General features: G+C 52.2%; 3 protein-coding genes across 3 annotated transcripts; 1 reads left to right on the forward strand and 2 right to left on the reverse strand.

Annotated features, from left to right (window-relative positions):
* Window positions 1-2,059: 2,059 nt before the first annotated feature.
* Window positions 2,060-4,649, reverse strand: GPR135 (G protein-coupled receptor 135). Its single transcript, XM_063159371.1, has one exon. The coding sequence runs from the start codon at window positions 4,647-4,649 to the stop codon at window positions 3,369-3,371; it is 1,281 nt and encodes a 426-aa protein (XP_063015441.1). The 3' UTR covers window positions 2,060-3,368.
* Window positions 4,650-6,196: 1,547 nt separating this feature from the next.
* On the reverse strand, window positions 6,197-9,305 carry L3HYPDH (trans-L-3-hydroxyproline dehydratase). Its single transcript, XM_063159372.1, has 5 exons — window positions 8,756-9,305; window positions 8,373-8,542; window positions 7,973-8,095; window positions 6,990-7,127; window positions 6,197-6,685 (listed from the first exon to the last, which is right to left on the reverse strand). Exons 1-5 carry the CDS (start codon window positions 9,303-9,305, stop codon window positions 6,560-6,562), a joined length of 1,107 nt encoding a protein of 368 aa, XP_063015442.1. The 3' UTR covers window positions 6,197-6,559.
* Window positions 9,306-9,518: 213 nt separating this feature from the next.
* JKAMP (JNK1/MAPK8 associated membrane protein) lies at window positions 9,519-17,196 on the forward strand. Its single transcript, XM_063159737.1, has 7 exons — window positions 9,519-9,591; window positions 9,738-9,829; window positions 10,374-10,528; window positions 13,045-13,251; window positions 15,421-15,602; window positions 16,245-16,321; window positions 16,613-17,196. The coding sequence occupies exons 1-7, from the start codon at window positions 9,579-9,581 to the stop codon at window positions 16,829-16,831; spliced, it is 945 nt and encodes a 314-aa protein (XP_063015807.1). The 5' UTR covers window positions 9,519-9,578; the 3' UTR covers window positions 16,832-17,196.
* The last annotated feature ends 561 nt before the right edge of the window (window positions 17,197-17,757 follow it).

Raw genomic sequence — 17,757 nt, forward strand, 5'->3', positions numbered from 1 at the left:
AATACTCATTTTTAATTTGCCTTTGACTGCAGTTGTCTCCAGTACCCAGGGCTGAACTGGCCTTCAAATCACTTGAACTCCTCTTCCTCCTATGCTGAATATCCTGCACTGAATAATCCTTGTGATTTTTGGTTTGTCCCAATGTCCTTGAGCAAATAAGATTTGTGCAATTTGCTTTGTCCAGGCTCATCTCAAGGGAGGAAAAAGGAAAGAAGCTGGAGGGTTGGAGCCTCAGAGCCCATTTTGTAGTGTCTCAAACATCAGTGTCTTCCTGCCTTCAGAGAAAGGGGATCCCTGAGTGGGGTGACACCAGCATGGGCATGTGGGAGATGTGAGGATGATGTCCTGTAGTGGCTTGGCCAGAACCCACCTACTGCAATGTTTTCTCACCCAAGAACAAGCAGCTGCAACCACAGAGAGCAGAGTTTTCAGAGCTGGAGTAAAACAGTGGCTTAAATCCACTGCTTTCTTTCTCCCAGATGAACACATGGAGCCCCATGGTGAGGTGCAGGGACAGAATTTCTCACCCGCTCTGCTGCTGGGTGAGAAGCAGCAACCTTCACCAGAGCTCATTTCAAGGGCTGTTTGGGCAGGCCTTTGGTTTGGTTTAGTTAATACCATTTGCTTGTACCTTTTTAAAATACACTTTTAAAAATGTGGTTGTAGAGACCTATGTACCTGACTTGTCCAACAGTGCTGTGGTGCGAGCAGTGGCTGAGGGAGTGTTTAGCCAGGAGAAAAGGAGGTTTGGAAGGAACTTCTCTACAACTACCTGAAGGGAGGTAACCAGGTGGGGTTGATCTTTTCTCCCAAATAACAGTAGCAGGACCAGATGAAAATGCCTCAAGTTGCAGCAGAAGAGGTTTAAATTGGGTATTAGGGAAAATATCTTCCATAAAATGTTGCCAACAGGCTGCCCAAGGAAGTGGTAAAGTCACAGTCCCTGGAGGCATTTAAAAGACACGTAGGTGTGGCACTCAGGGACATGGGTTAGTGGTAGATTTGGCAGTGCTGGGACTTGATGACCTAAGAGGCCTTTTGCAACTGAAATGATTCTGTGATTATGAGGAGCACAGGCCAGGCACAGCTCTGAAACACAAGCTGCCTCTCTGCTGAAGCTGCAGCAGGTCCACGTCAGAAAGGATCAGATCAAGAATCTCCCCTTGCTACAGCCCAAGTTAGCTTTTCACAGAAATGTGCCTGTTTGTGATGCCTACAAGCCCACAGCCAGCTGCCCTTCTTCAATTCCTCAATGCAAGACTAAGATGCACCAGTCTGAGCTTGTAAAAACTATGTTGAATTTTGTGTTAAGCAGCTTCACCACCACTTTCCTAGAAAGCTGTGTTATTTCTACTCCCAGTGCATCTCCTTCAGTCCTGACATCCCCAATCCTTCCCTGGCCATTCCTGACTGCCACAGAGGAGCTTCCCTGGCCTGTGGTACATCAAATCAGTGGAAAAGGAAACCAGCATGAAAAAGAGGGAACCAGCAGCTGTTGAGTGCCTGAGTCAGCTGGGGTGGTGGGGACAGAAAGGACAGGGAAGGTGTCCAGAGCCAGGCACTGAGGGGAGCAGCACCACCCTTCCCAGGGCCTGTCATGCATGATCAATGATCCCGCACCAATCTCCTTGTTCCTGCCACCTGCAGCTACCCAGGTGAGAGTTCAATCCAAATCCCATCATTCACAGCCACCCCTTTCCATTTACACTGAGCCAGGAATTGCTGTGCCAGGAATTCCTCTCCTGCCCTTCTGAGCCACCCATGTCAAACAGTTCCTGGGCTTTCTGCACAGCTTCTTTCTGAAACTCAGCAAAATCCAGTAGCTGCAGGGCAAATTAGCAGTGCTGAGTAGTCAAGGGTCAGGTTTTCCCTCATGGGCTTCAGGAGCATCACAGAAGAAAGTTACAGTAATGCTTGCAGCATGGAAATCAGCTGCATTAAAATTTCACAAACAACTAGGTCTCTCTGCTGTCATTCATCTGACAATTTTTTACAGGAGTTCCCCTTCCCAAGGCTGGCTTGAGAATGATGCCAGGCTGAGACACTTTCATTTCCTGCATAAAAGACAATTTATTTCTTCACTTACAAAATAATGACAGAGTGTTCACTTGCATCACAAACAGCTGAAAAATCCAGTAAAACCAAAACACTGTATTTTAAAATTAAAACCAAAACACTGTGTTTTTAAAGCTTGTACAAGGAAAAACACTGTCTCACACTAAACTCTGGCAAAGACAAACAAAGGCCAAATCTTAATTTCAGATTGAAAATACTAATTTTAAGGCTTTGGGCCCTTGAACAAAAAGATGACACTGATAAATTCATTCACATTAATGCTGTGCAATTGCATTTCCATGGTGTTATTTTCCTTTTTTTTTCAACAGCAAACAGCTGTTTTTTAAATACTGTATTCCAATGGATTACTGCCATCAATACAATATCTGTTCTGTGCATACACACATTTTCACATGCTGCAGAGCACACAGAGGACACGTGGTATTGCTTTGCCTCTCCTTTCAGACACTTCTCTCACACAGCTCCTCTAATTATGGTAAAACCCTTGGAGATGAGAGACACTCTGGATGAGCTCAAAAAGAAAACATACATCCTGTGCACACCACAGTTTACACCCACACCCTTTTCAGTCTGTCTGAGGAACTCATGTTTCTCATATTCATAGTATTTTAAGTTGACTGTACCTGCAAAAAAAGAGAAAAGGCTGCTGAAATTCTGACACCTGAGGTATTTACCTTCCTATCCTTCCCTCCCAGTATCATACATCTTCCCTTTCACATTTACTTTTCTTGTTATGCTTCAGAGTTTAAATTAAAAAAAAAAAACATATAAATAGATCACTTTTTCAGCCCATCCTACAGTCTGTGACTTTATGACTGTTGGCACTTCCACATATAACGGATAAAAGCAACATTTTCCTGCCATGATGCTGTTTTTCACAGTGTGGTGTTTTCAGAGCGGCTTCCAGCTGCCAGTGCTCAGCTTTCAGTTGCTTTTTTGGCACTTAACAAACAGCTCCCACAGTCATTCAGTGAGTTTGGTGTGTCAGCCCCGGAGCTTCACAGTGGCACTTTCCGCAAGTCTGGAGCAAACTCTGTCCTGTTCTCGCAGCTCTTGCCTTGGCTGGGCTCCGTGGCTGTCACCGATGGCCTGCTGAAAAGGAAGGGGGATTCCCCTTCCCTGGGAGTCCTTGCTGCTCGCAAATGGTGTCACCAAAGCAGAGCTCACACAGTGGAGAAGAAACACGGTCCCATCACAGATTCCTGGTAATCCCGCTGCAAGGGGCTCCAAGCAGCAGGACTTTGTTCAGGGAGGCAGCCGGGCCCGACGCCTCCATGCCGGCCCGCAGCCCTTCAGAGGCTGGTGTCGATGGCGCCCGCTCTGCCCTTCAGGGTGGCCTCAGAGACCGTGTCCGGCTGTCCATCCCGGCAGAAGAGCACAGCGGGAGTCTTGCAGGCCCACATGGCCACCTCTGCCCCGCTGGCCGGGCTGGACGAGGACACGGCGCTGCCCGGGGGCCCGCTGTGCCGGTTGATGTAGCGCTCCCGGACCCGCTCAGCCCGGCTCCGCGGCTCCGGCTGGCGGCCCGGCACCGACAGGTAGGCGACCATGTTGTTCCTAGTCCTGTAGCCGCCCTCCCGGCTGCGCCGCAGCAGCACCGAGATGTTGGGGTTACGGGCGGCGTAGATGAGGGGGTTGATGGCGCCGTTGGCCCAGGCCATCCCGCTGGCCACGGCGTCCATGGTGGGCGAGAAGGGCAGGCGGCCGGCGGCGGCGGCCAGCCCCAGGATGCAGTAGGGCCCCCAGCAGCAGATGATGGAGACGATCATGATGAGCACGGTGGTGGCCGTGCGCATCTCCCCGTAGGCGCGCAGCAGGTGCCCGTAGGTGGTGAGCGGCCGCACCCGGCTCTCGGCCAGCCGCACGGCCCGGCAGATGTTGAAGTGGCAGAAGCACATGACGGCGAAGGGCAGCAGGTAGCAGAGCACGATGAGGGCGGCGCCGTAGGGCGGCCCGAGCCGCGAGGAGCCCCAGGGCAGCACGTAGACGCAGCGGTAGGCGCCGGGCCGGGCTTCGCGACGCCCCTCGCCCGCCAGCCCGTACCAGGGCCCGGCCAGCGCCAGGGCGGCCAGCCAGACCGCGGCCAGCAGCTGCGCGGCGCGGCGCCGGCCCATCTTGTGCCGCGGCTGGCGGACGATGGCACAGTAGCGGTCGAAGGAGAGCAGGGCCATGGTGAGCGTGGCGGCGATGCCCAGCCCGGCGTGGAGCGCGGCGCTGGCCAGGCACAGGCGCTGCCCGAAGAGCCAAGCGCCGGGCGGGCGGCTGAGCAGGCTGAGGAAGGCCAGCGGCAGGCAGAGCAGGGCGCCCAGCAGCTCCGACAGCGACAGCGACAGCACGAAGGCGTTGGTGACCGTGCGGAGCTGCCGGTGCCGGGCGATCACCAGCACCACCGCGCCGTTGCCCAGCGCCGAGAGGGCGAAGATGAGCAGCAGCGCGGCCGCTTGCGAGGCCAGCGCCGCCGCCGACCACCCCGCCGCCGCCGCCGCCGCCCCGCCGCTCTCGTTGCCGCCGCCGCCGCCGCCGCGGGAGAGGTTGCCCGGCACGGCCGCCGCCGGCTCCATGCGCAGCCTCATGGCCCGGCCCCGCCGCGGCTGCGGAGGCCCCGCCGCTCCCGGCCCCCCCGGCCGCTGACGTCGCTCGGCCGCCGTTACCCGGGGAACCGGCCCGGCCCGGCCCAGCCGGACCCGGCGGCGGCGGAGCGGAGCCCCGACAGACGAGCGGTGGGGCCGGGGGATCGCAGCCCACAGCGGCACCATCCCATGGATCCCTGCAGATGCGCTCCCCGGGCAGCCCCGGTCAGCGCCTCTCCCCGCACAGCCCCAGCCCATCACGGAGTACCGGCTACCCCCAAGCCCTCAGCTGGAGGCCGGGACCATCCCCCCGGCTCACCAGGCTGGGGTTTGAGGGATCATCAGATGTAAAACTGAGGGATCAGGCCAGGCTCCCCCCCTCCCCCCATGGACAGCAGGACCCTTTTCCCCCACTCTCATCCATGCTATAGCCGCCTGCCCCTGCCTGAAAATTTTCTTAAGGATGGGGGTAACAGAATAGGTAATGAAGGATGCATCCTAATTAATGCCTGAATAATATCCAAACATCCTGTGCTGGGCTTTGTGACTTGCTGTCCAGCTCTTTCCAAGGAGCCAGGCTGGGGGATGATCAGGAGATGCTCAGAAGATGAAAACACATGAAAGAGTTTTCATTCATGGAAGAGTGTGCTCCTGCAAGCACGGACAATGTGTGTGTCACTTCTTTTTCTCATGACCAGAGGCTGTATGGGACTTACAAGAGAGTTACAGGAAAGCTGGGAGCAGGAGCCCCAGAAAAAAAAGGGGGAAAAAAAAGTCTACTGGCAGTTCAGTAGTTGCATAAATTGGGATTTTTGTTTCTTCCTGCTACGAAGTTATTTTCAAGTTGACAGAAGAAATTCCTCCCAGCCTTTTCTGTGCCAACCTTATCTAAGTTCACCAGTATGCACCCTTCTGCTGCATGAGATGATCATTCTCATTTTCATGTCTCATTTTAACAAATGCCAGTTCCCCCCAGGAGTGTCTTCATTAAACAAGCACCATTTTATCCGCAGACACAATGGAAGTGACAGGCCACCAGAGGTCTGAAGGACTGCTCCTGCCACTGCAAATGCTTGGTTTTTCCCTGGAGGGACTCTGGAAAAGCAAGCACTGACTGCACTCTGCTGCACAAGCTGCCCCTGGACTGGGACAAAATCAGTAAATAATTGGCAGTCAAAGGTCGTAATGGCTCAGACTTTCAAACACAGCTGCTCCTGTTGAAAGTTAACCACGGGGTATTTGCAGCCAGTGGTCCAAGATAAGCAAGAGAGGAAGGCTTAGGGAAGCAGCACAGCATGGACGCTCAGCAGGAACGCAGGAAATTCTGATCAAATACCTGCATCCAGCCCCAGGACACAGGAGAGCCCTGGTGGGGTGAAATGAGTGAGGAAGGGGTTGTCTGGACAGGCTGAGCAGGGAAGCTAGGGCATGAGACAGGGCAGCACAGCTGGCTGAGCAGGAGACAACAGGAGCTAGCAATTCAAACCCAGAGTCATGACATACTCAGCAGAATCCTGCAAATTGAGCTCTGGGAGGGAAAACAAGGAAAATGGCAGAGTTTTCAGCTGGCATTTAATAGAAATCTAATTTTGGAATTAATAATTTGCAGACGTACAGAAGGCACATAAATTTGAAGGCAGCTCTCCAAGCTCAGCTCAGTTTTCTGTGAATTATGGGTAAGAAAAAGAAGAAAAATACTACAGCATCTCAGAGCAGCTTGTATGTGCTAATCACAGTGCACCCAATATGCTAATCACAACAGGGCAACAAGCTTGTTACCCTGAAACGTGACAAATGCTGTCACACCACCCAGGGCTGTTCCTGTTGCAACGTGTGGAGAAGCAAAACAGAAATTCGTGGTCAGGAGAAGCACAGCACCATCAGTGAGGCTCTGCCACCACCTGTGGCTCAGGTCACTTGAGGAAGAAGCCGTGTTTCAGTGGGTCCTCCTCTTCCACAGTGAAGGTGGCTGTGCCAGTGTAAAAGGCCTCTCCTGAGACCTCCACAATGACAGCGTTGTAGTTCCCAAACTTGGTCTCCTGCAGAGGGATCAGGATGAGGATAGAGGCAACAGAAGGTTCTCCACTCTCCCAACCCCACAGAATTCAAGTGCTACCTGACATTTATGCAAACACCCCCAGCCTGGTTCATCCCAAAGCAGCCACACAACACAACAAGACCCTAAAATCCTTTTAGTGCCAGGTTTGGGGGAGGGCAGGACCCACAGGCACCTCCCTCCTTCCCTCCACCCTTCCCTAGGCACAGAAAGGCTTTTCTGCTCCCCACTGAGCACATTTCCAGCAGCCCTTGATTCAGGGGGAAAGTCCAGCACCATTCACTTGCCTTCACGGCCTTCCCAGTGAACAGGGAGCCCGTGGTGCTGCTCTGGAAGGTTCTGCTCTGCCCCAGCTGGATGAGTCCCTTATGGTACTGCAGGGCAATGCGAGCTGTCACCCCCGAACCCGTCGGACTCCGGTCAACCTACAGCAGAAGGGATGAACCAGCTCTAGATTTTGGGGTTTAACACAAAATGAAATTGCTCCCCACAGTTCTCTCTCCCACCTTAACACTGCACTCAGGGGAAAGTCCCCCAAGCCAGGGTTTTGTAGAGAATCCAGATACATCACAACTGAGAAGGAAAAAAAAAAAAGGCAGGTTTGGGATACTTCTGGACTGTGGTTGGCTTTGGCACAGTTAGGGATGGATGACCTAATAAACACTGAGGCTATTTAGGAGCAGTTGAAATCTTCTCGGTATCATCTCTAAAGGACTGAGAAGGGCTGAGGTCACCTGCTCCATTCTCACACCTCAAGGCAAGATTGGTTCTCCTTACACTGAGGGGGCTCCTGGCCAACCTGGTTTTTAAAACCTCCAAAACCACAGTGTTGGCCAGCTTCTGAGGTGACCTGTCCCAGTGCTCCACACTCCTCACTGCTGGAAAGTCCAAACAAAACTTCCCCTGCCATTTGTGTGATACTTTATGCACTGCAGACAAGAACAGAATTTTAACACCCCATTTATCTCCTGTTGTTCATACTCAGCAGATGTTCCCTGGATTGGGACTTTAGGGACATGTACTATGCTGGGATCCTGTCTCTGCTCGTGAACTCCTGGAAAATTCCAATCAACAGCTTTTGGGTATGAAGCTTTTTAAAATGCCACCATCTAAAGTGTGCAAAAGTATTTCTGCTATTAGGAGCAAAACCATGACAGCAGCACAAGCAAACACTGCCCAAACTAAGAACCAGAACAGTCTCTCTTCTTTGCAGTGGATCTAAGGAACAATTGTGGTGTCTCTTGTGCCTGAGAAAAGCCTGTTTCTGTACCTGTTCATCTGCAAACACACAGATGTTGGTGGTGGGCTCCTCACTAAAGGCATCTTTCCCGTCTGTCAGGATGGTGCCGTAGAGGAAAGCCAGGTCTTCACTCTCAGGGTGATGAAGCTTGAACTGGGAACAGCACAGAGAGGGTCACAAATACAACAGCAGCAATGTGTGCAGTGCAGCTTCTGTGAGAGACCAGAGGAAGGGGACAAGGCCACATGGCTGCGTTTCCACGTCCGCTTCACAGGTGACGGAGAAGCAGGAAAGCTCCTTCTCCCCTCCTTGTAAGGGCTCTGAAATTCAGCATGGGGCTGGAAGGATGGGACTCTCCCACCATCCTGAGCTGGTCTGGTGCAGTCGCCCCAGAGGGAACATGCTGGGATACCACAGTGCTCATCCATACCTGTTTCTTCACTGCTTCTGTCACTGCACTCGCTGCACTGACAAGGTCTCTGGTCTTTGCAGAGCGCACATCGAGGCCCAGCTGCTCGGCGCTGAGGAAGGCGTAGAAGGTGCCACCATAGCCGATGTCAACCACCACCTTCCCATGGCCAGGGACATCAATGGCCAAGTCTGGGCAGAAAAAGGGAGGAACGTGAGGAGGCAAAATTGCTGAGCCACAGAGTGAAGGAACAGCCACATATGAGGGCAGTGAACAGGGATGATAACTTGAGTACTCCTAGGGCATCTTACAGCATCCCTGACGAACAGTGGGACAAGGGAGACAATTGCCAGACGCCCCTTAGCCAGACCACCAACCCCCCCAGTACACCCAGCGTTCCCCACCGGTGGCGGCAGCGAAGGCGGGCACGCTGTGGAAGCGCACGGGGTTGCCGCTGCGGTGCCCGTCCCAGGGCACGAAGGCGGTGACGGGCCCGCAGGGGCAGCGCAGGCGGACGGCGGTCTCGGGGCGGGTGGGCGCCGGTACGAGCCCGTAGTCGAGGGCGAAGCGGCCGAGGGCCATGACGGCGTGGCCGCACATGGCGCTGTAGCCGGCGCAGTGCAGGAACAGCGCCGCCAGGTGCGCGCCCTCCGCGGCCGCCCCGCCGCGCACCACCACGGCCCCGTACATGCCGGCGTGCCCGCGCGGCTCGTGCATCAGCGCCCGCCGCACGTGGTCGTGCCTGGCCGCCACCTCCCGCCGCAGCGACAGCAGCGACAGCCCCGCCGCCGCCGCCCGCTCCGCCGCCTCCAGCCGCGGGATGATGCGCAGCGGCTCGCCGCCCGTGTGCATCTCCACCGTCTGCAGCACCGCGCCCGACGGCGAGTGCGGCGGCAGCGCCCGTCCCGCCCCGCCACCGACACCGTCACTGTCACCGCCGCCCCGTGCCGCCATCGCGCCGCCACACCCCACAGACCACGCCCACAAACGAGAGACCACGCCCCGCTCGGGCACCCCCAGCCTGAGGCCGCGCCCACCTCCCGCCCACCCCATTGGAGTCCCGCCTATGACCACGCCCATGGAGTAACCACGCCCCGCTCCTGACCACGCCCCCTCGAGCCCCCGCCCCCTCGCGTTCCCGCCCCGCATTCCCGGGCGGAGCCGACCCGCGGCGGAAGCGGAAGCGCCGCGGCGGAAGTACCGGGCCGCGGTTGCCGGGTTACCGCGATGTTCCGCGCCGGTAGGACGGGCCGGGATGGGGCACCGGGCCGAGGCTGGGGATGCGGGTGGGGCCTGGATGGGGTTGAGGGTGTTGCCGGCGTTGGAGCGGGCCGGGACTGGCGTTCGGTGCCTCTCCCGGTAACGCGGCCCGCTCTCTGCCCGCAGCTGTGGACATCCAGCCCGCCTGCCTCGGGCTGTACTGCGGCAGGACCGTGCTGTCGGTGAACGGCTCCGTGGAGACCTACGGGGACTGCGGGGTGAGTGCGAGGCTGGGCTCGGTGCGGGATGGCTCAGGCCGGGCCCTGCGGGTCGGTACCGGGGGCTGCTGAGGCGAGAGCAGTCCGAGCTGCACCGCGACACGAGGTGCTGCGGGCTCGGTGCTGCACCGCGGCTGGAAGAGCTGACACAGAACGGGGCGGTGCGGGGAGCTGTGCTGGAATGAGTCCCTGTGCGCGCCGGTTTTACCGGAGTGCTGAAGGAGAGCCAGAGCCGCGAAGGGCGGGATGAAACCGGAGAACCGTGGTTGTGAGCAGCCTGCTGAGGGAGCTGAGATGGGAGGGAGTGGTGTTACAGCACGAGAGGAAAGTGGAGGCTTGCACAAAGGCTTTTAATCATGCTTCACCCTTGTTTATATTAAAAAAGAAGAGCCAGAGAGAGCAAGTGTAAGGTGAGAAATTACTGGGGTTATTGTTTCATTTTTTTACAAATCTGCCCTATGTCTTGCCCCAAGCTGTTTTTCCATTAACTGCAGAGATTTGCTGTTGGTGCTGGGATTCTAAATACAACCTCTGCCTTCTGCAGGTGTGTCCTAGAGGCCAAAGGACCGATGACAACAAAATCTGCCGGGAGTGTTTGGGATCTCCAGACCGCTATGACTGGCTGTACCTCGGCTTCATGGCCATGCTGCCCCTGGTGTTACACTGGTTCTTTATTGAGTGGTATTCTGGAAAAAAGAGGTTTGTGTACCCTTTCTCTAAATGAGTTGTTTAAAATTGGAAATCTTTTATCCACGAGTGATCAATCTGATGCTAAACTGAGCTGTTCAGCACTTCTTGGAATCCTAGACTGGTTTGGGTTGGGTGGGATCCTTAAAGATCATCCAGTTCCAGTTCTCTCTCATGGGCAGAGACACCTTCCAGCAGAGCAGGTTGCTCAGAGCCCCATCCACCCTTGTTATTGATTGAGCTGATGTGGTTGCACAGAGTTTTAGAGTGGCTGTAGGAGAGTTTATTTACAAGTGTAAGTGTCCTGCAGGGCACCCTGTCCAGTCAGTGCCCTCAGGGCATGGTCTGTACCTCTTTAATGTGCCAGTGCACAGTCCAGCTGGCAGTCTGGGCTGGGTTTGGTCTCCTGGCAGACAGAAGGAGCAGGTTGTATTTTCCCATCTCCCCTGGGTCAATATCAGCAGGGCTGAACAGGTACAATGAGAGGATGGGTTTGAGTTTTCTCTTTAGAAATATGTATTCTGGCTTTGGGTCTTGATAGCAGAGCTGCTGTGGCCTTTACATCAGAGAAGTTCTGTAGAAAAGAGGTTTAAACCCACAGCTGCATGTGGCCATCAGGTGTTAGACTGGAGTTTTTTGAGGAGTGATGGCTCTGGAGTGCACTGAGCTGTCCCTGTCCATGGCAGGGAGTTGGACCTGGACAGTCTTTAAAGCCCTTCTAACGCAAATCATTCTGTGATTCTCTGAGCAATGAACAGACAGGGGACTGAGAATGTTTAATATATGAATATTTACCATCTTCAATGAGGTCCTTTTTTATGAGGTCCATCTTCAGTGAGCTTCCTGAGCTGCTCAAATTGCAGCTTTGGCAATTCTGCTTATATCACAAGCAGCAATCACCCCCTCTGAGACATGTGGTGCATCATCATCACTGCTCTTTTCTTTTACTCACTGAGCCACTTGAGATTATCAAAGAGCTTCCACACTCAGCAGGTTGTAGCTCTGCAGAAGGCTCTGCGGGATTCCAGGGCTGTTGGGATTTGCAGGAGCTGGCAGCATGGTGTGGGAGCCCAGGAAATTCCTCTGGCTGCCCTGGAGGACTCGAGACCCTGTCAGGGGGCTCAGAGACCTTGGCACAGAGCCCAAGACCCCTGTGCCTTTGATCTTGACCCATGGAAAAAACAATTACCAACCTTTACATGAAGAATTACAAGTGAAGAGATGGCATTATGGAGCATGGCACAGCAAAAAGTACCACGACTCCATCTGAAGGGTGCAGGAGAGGTTTATTATAGCAACGTGTTGCTTTTATACTCTTTCAAAATGTTTACATTCACTTAACATATACATTCACTGCCCATTGGTTATAGGAAAGAAACAAAGTTCTCAGTGGAGCCCATATCTCTTAACTTTCTCTCCTTCATCACATCTCCATGGTGACAACCTTGGTGTCTTCCTCAGGAGAGATATGGGGCTTTCCTTATCATAAGGAAGCCTTTGCTGGCTCACAAGAACAGCATAGAATGTCTTTCCTACAAAGAGAGTTTAAGTAGAATAATAGTTAGTTTGTCCCAGGGTGAAAAATAGATTTTTGAGGTTTTTTAGAATGGGGGTTCAGGGGTCAAAGATGGAGGAATCTGGGCATGTCCTGCCTTTCTCCTTCTTCTTGGTCTCCATCTTCTGGGTGATGCTGGCACTTTTAGATTGGTGTAGAGTAGAAGCTCACTGTCTAACATAGGTGATAGGTATTGGGAAGTTATTGTAAATGATGTACGTGTAGTTTTTAGTATAAAAGATAACACTGCCCCAAGGATGGGCAGTGTGCCTCAACCCGACCTGCCAGACAGACCTTGGGGGGTCAGAGAAAGAATGTTATAGATAAGAAATGATAAATAACCTTGAGAATGAGAATAGAAGAGTTCTGACTCCTTCTTGGACTGCTGGGCTGGGAAAAGAGTCTTTGTAACACATCTTGGGGTGGCTGTGGCCAGCAGAGTTCCGAGAGCCCGGCAGTGACAGTGAGACAGAGTAGAAATTCTCCAGAGTAGAAATCCATTTTGATTTAGGTGCAATGTACATCTTTGAGTTAAGTCTGTAGTTTGAAAACATAGCTATTTAGTTTGACTGCCTGTTCTCATAAAAAGCCTAGGCTCAGAGAAACTGCTTCAATGAAGGACAGAGATAAGGGAGAGGAGACATAGAGAGACAGAGACTGCTGTGACAGCAGGTCAACCTGACCTAGGATTTCTTTCTGATAAAGAAGAACTAGTGGCAAATGTCAAGTGAAACTTGTAAAAATGAATATATATGAACCTATTGTGAAATTGCATGCGTATGGATTTGAGAGGGGGATAAAAAGGGACCTGGATTACTCTTCTTAAAAGACATGTGTTCCCAGAGAGTAATCTTTTAAGGAGAGTAATCTCCACGTGTGTCCAGTGTTGTAATAAACATACCGGCTTTGCAGCTTTCACAAAGTTGTGCAGTTTTGTTTATCTCCACAAATCAGCAGTGCTGTTGTCCCTTAGCTCCAGCGCGGTGCTGCAGCACCTGACAGCCCTGCTGGAGTGCAGCGTGGCAGCCCTGGTGACCCTGCTGCTCAGCGACCCCGCGGGCTCCCTGCACATCCGCTCCTGCCCCGTCAAGAAGCTCTCGGACTGGTACACCATGCTGTACAACCCCAGCCCCGACTACATCACCACCGTGCACTGCACCCACGAGGCCGTGTACCCGCTGTGAGTGTGCACTGCACCCCTGTGTGCCCCCTGTGAGTGTGCACTGCACCCCTGTGTGCCCCCCTCTGAGTGTGCACTGCACCCCTGTGTGCCCCCTGTGAGTGTGCACTGCACCCCCTGTGTGTGCCCTCTGTGAGTGTGCACCCCTGTGTGTGCCCCCCTGTGAGTGTGCACTGCACCCCTGTGTGCCCCCCTGTGAGTGTGCACTGCACCCCTGTGTGTGCACCCCTGTGAGTGTGCACCCCTGTGTGCCCCCCTGTGAGTGTGCACTGCACCCACGAGGCCGTGTACCCCCTGTGAGTGTGCACTGCACCCCTGTGTGCCCCCTGTGAGTGTGCACTGCACCCCTGTGTGCCCCCTGTGAGTGTGCACTGCACCCCTGTGTGCCCCCCTGTGAGTGTGCACTGCACCCACGAGGCCGTGTACCCGCTGTGAGTGTGCACTGCACCCCTGTGTGCCCCCTGTGAGTGTGCACTGCACCCCTGTGTGCCTCCCTGTGAGTGTGCACTGCACCCCCTGTGTGTGCGCCCCTGTGGGTGTGCACTGCACCCCCTGTGAGTGTGCACTGCACCCCCTGTGTGTGCCCCCTGTGAGTGTGCACCCCTGTGTGCCCCCCTGTGAGTGTGCACTGCACCCCTGTGTGTGCCCCCCTGTGAGTGTGCACTGCACCCCTGTGTGCACCCCTGTGTGTGCCCCCTGTGAGTGTGCACCCCTGTGTGTGCCCCCCTGTGAGTGTGCACTGCACCCCTGTGTGCCCCCTGTGAGTGTGCACCCCTGTGTGTGCCCCCCTGTGAGTGTGCACTGCACCCCTGTGTGCCCCCTGTGAGTGTGCACTGCACCCCCTGTGTGTGCCCTCTGTGAGTGTGCACCCCTGTGTGTGCCCCCCTGTGAGTGTGCACTGCACCCCCTGTGTGTGCCCCCCTGTGAGTGTGCACTGCACCCCTGTGTGCCCCCTGTGAGTGTGCACCCCTGTGTGTGCCCTCTGTGAGTGTGTGCCTCTGACCGTGTTCACAGGGGTCCCAGGATGAGGGAAGAGATGAGGATCTGACTCCATGTTTCAGAAGGCTGATTTATTATTTTATGATATATATTGTATTAAAACTATACTAAAAGAATAGAAGAAAGGATTTCATCAGAAGGCTGGCTAAGAAGGAATGAATAACAAAAGCTTGTGTTTCAGACAGAGAGTCTGAGCCAGCTGATTGATTTGCCATTAATTAGAAGCAACCACATGAGACCAATCCCAGATGCACCTGTTGCATTCCACAGCAGCAGATAACCATTGGTTACATTTTGTTCCTGAGGCCCCTCAGCTTCTCAGGAGAAAAAAATCCCAAGGAAAGGATTTTTCATAAAATGTGTCTGTGATGTGCCCCTGTGTGCACCCCCTGTGAGTGTGTGCCCCCTATGTGTGCCCCCCTGTGTGTGCCCCCTGTCAGTGTGTACCCCCTGCCTCTCCTCCAAGCTGCCAAAGGTGTTCAGGTAGGGCTGGGATCAATGACAATCAATCCCCTGAATCTTTTGTGCACTGAGCTGTTTTACATGGATGGAGCAATGCTTAATGACTTTCTGAGTAATCAAAGAAAGTGGCATAGCCCAGGCTATCACACAATCAGTTTATTTGGAAAAGACCTCTTGGATCATTGAGTCCAGTCTATGGCTCAAGACCATCATGGCACTGAGTGCCAATTCCAGTCTTTCCAGATTAAAGGTAATTTCCAGATTTTAAGCATTTCCAGATATTAAACATCTCTAGGGATGGTGACTCCATCACCTCCCTGGACATTCACATACTGGAATGGGAGGACATCACCTCCCATTCCAGTATGTGATCACCCTTTCTGTGAAAAAATTGATCCTGATGTCCAACCTGAACCTCCCATGTGCATCTTGAGACTATGTCCTATCAACATATTAATATATAGCTTAGAACTTCTTTTTTTTCTTTTTGTTTTCCTTTCCTTGGAACTGTTGCTTGTTTTCTTGTCCTTTCTTTGGAACTGTTTCCTTGACTGTTTCCCCTAAGGAAAAGTGAGCCCATCATTCTGTGTTTAAACCTTTTACCCATAAAATCTTTAGAGTTCACTGTCTAACCCCAAATTCCTTGGTTGTGACCTGAATATCTATGAGAAAACTGCACATTTTAAAGAATTTTTTCTTTTTCTCCAGGTACACTATTGTGTTTATCTACTATGCCTTCTGTCTCGTGCTGATGATGCTGCTGAGGCCTCTCCTGGTTAAGAAGATTGCCTGTGGTTTGGGGAGATCTGACAGATTTAAAAGCATTTATGCAGCACTCTACTTCTTCCCCATCCTCACCGTGCTGCAGGCCGTGGGAGGAGGCCTCCTCTGTGAGTTCTCTCCTAAAAGCAGTCCTGAACACACCTGTCAGTGCACACTAAGAAAGAAGGAAGGGACACTTTTTGCTTTGGGAACAAGGATGTTGTTTAGGGTTATTTTGAGGAGTTTCACCTGAAAAGGTTGCTTGTTAGAAGCTCTGTCCTCACCAGGCTCCTGACCAACACTGCTTTGCCTCAGCCAGTGCTGCTAGAGACTGTCCCTTTCCCAAAAAAGGAGGAGAGGGGGTGAGAGAGGAAAGTACTTCAGAGTGAGCTAGTTCCACTTTTTGCTAAGGCAGAGTTTGTCTGATTTCAGAGATGGATTTCAGTGTAAATTTGGGGAGATTGCTGGAAGCCAAACTAAAAATAGCTGTTCTTGTCACATTTGGAAAGGTGCCACAAAATCCCCACTCAGCCTGACTACTTTTCTCATTATCATTTTTCAATTTGTGGTATAAGCATTGAGTAACTCCACTGAGAAATAGCAGAAAACCTCAGAGGGAAGAGCTGTGCAGGTTGTGCTTGGCTGACCTTCACATGCTAAGAGGCAGCTAGAGCAGCTCAGTTTGCTTCACACCTGTGGAAAAACTCTCTGCTGAAGGATAAGCTGTGCCATTTTTTCTGCCTGATAATGTGTTATATGTTTGCCTTTAGATTATGCCTTCCCATACATCATCCTGGTGCTCTCTTTGGTTACACTGGCTGTCTACATGTCTGCTTCTGAAGTGGAGGTGGGTAAACATGTTCCTTGTGTTAAAAGAGTAAAAAATTCTTGAGTGAGCAGAGACCACTTTGTCTCTTGCCTTTTTGCAGTGGTGTATTTTACATTTAAGCCTCTTCCTTTATCCCTTCCCCTCTTGGCTGGAGGAATCTCATGTGAGAATTCCCTCTGATGGTGCACTGAGAAGCTGGGTGTGTGCTGGAAGGGTTCAAACCCAGGAGCTCTACCTGTCACACCTCTTAAATGTCAGGTGCTGGCTGACAGGCTGAATGCTAACAGAAAATTGTGTTTATTTTACAAGTTTTTCAAGGATCTGCTCGTGAGGAAGAAAAGGCTCGTTGTCCTCTTCAGCCACTGGTTACTCCATGCCTATGGAATCATTTCCATTTCCAAACTGGATAAGCTTGAGCAGGACCTGCCTTTGCTTGCCTTGGTACCTGCCCCTGCCCTCTTCTACCTGATGACAGCAAAGTACACAGAGCCCTCACGGATCCTCTCTGAAGGTGGGAATGGACACTGAAAGGAGCCTGTGCCAACAACTCTGTCCCAGTGAGCTGGATGAAGCAATTTTAGTGCTTGTCATGCTTTGGAAACTTCTGTTTTCAAAAAGAAGTTGTTTATGTGCCAGACTTCTGGTGAAACACCTCTGGGTGAGACTGTATAGTATTAAAAAGCTGCACTTTGTATTCTTCCTAAGTGTCTGGTATAGATGGAAAGCAATGTCTTTTTATCTATTTATCACTGTGAATTTGTGTAAAAAGCTTGTGACACATCCTAGTACAATGGTTTGCTTGTGTATTGTTCATTTCCTAACACAATATTGGAATAAAACAGTAGAGCCTGGTTTTCAATAGACTTTAATAAAAAAAATAGAGCTTGAATATACCAGAGAACTTCATTTTTTCATCACATACTCTAGCTTCTCTCCCCCACCAGTGGAAACAGACTTCCTTCCATCAAAAGATAAAACATGTGCATGGTTCCTCATGATGTTTGAGTCTGACTGCTGGAGAAATGCACTGTAAAAGAAGAAGAAGAAGAAGAAATGCACTGTAAAATTCTCTGTAAGGTGGAGTTTATGCTCTGTGTGCTTAATTTATGGAGACCTTCCCAGAGAGCATTAAATAGATCAGATTAAAGATTTTCTTTTTTTGGGAGTTGGGTTAGTATTGGTCACCAGAACTTGATGCTGTAGAGTCTAGAGGAAGATTCAGAGCAGTGCTGAAGGGCCAAAAACAACCAGAAGTAAGATCCTCTCAAATTAAACTCTTTGACTGTATGGATCACTGGCTGTAACTGCCTATTTCTATATGTCTGTGACAATAATGCTTTTTTCATTCTATCACCTGCCAGCCCTGCTAAGGACAGAGTCTGCCAGGAGCTCAGAGGCTTTGAAAGGTGTCACCTCAGCCAGGCTGCCTTGAGTGTCACTCTCCTCCATGGAAG

This window comes from Melospiza melodia, chromosome 6 (assembly GCF_035770615.1).
Source record: "Melospiza melodia melodia isolate bMelMel2 chromosome 6, bMelMel2.pri, whole genome shotgun sequence".
In the NCBI taxonomy this organism is placed as follows: Eukaryota; Metazoa; Chordata; class Aves; order Passeriformes; family Passerellidae; genus Melospiza; species Melospiza melodia.

Coding starts and splice junctions, on each gene's coding strand:
- GPR135 (XM_063159371.1), bottom strand. CDS start 4,649: ATGAGGCTGCGCATGGAGCCGGCGGCGGCCGTGCCGGGCAACCTCTCC.
- L3HYPDH (XM_063159372.1), bottom strand. CDS start 9,305: ATGGCGGCACGGGGCGGCGGTGACAGTGACGGTGTCGGTGGCGGGGCG. Junction 8,543..8,755: donor CGCCTTCGCTGCCGCCACCG/GTGGGGAACGCT, acceptor TTTTCTGCCCAG/ACTTGGCCATTGATGTCCCT. Junction 7,128..7,972: donor GTGTGTTTGCAGATGAACAG/GTACAGAAACAG, acceptor CTTCTGCTGTAG/GTTGACCGGAGTCCGACGGG.
- JKAMP (XM_063159737.1), top strand. Junction 13,252..15,420: donor CACGAGGCCGTGTACCCGCT/GTGAGTGTGCAC, acceptor CTTTTTCTCCAG/GTACACTATTGTGTTTATCT. Junction 15,603..16,244: donor CGTGGGAGGAGGCCTCCTCT/GTGAGTTCTCTC, acceptor GTTTGCCTTTAG/ATTATGCCTTCCCATACATC.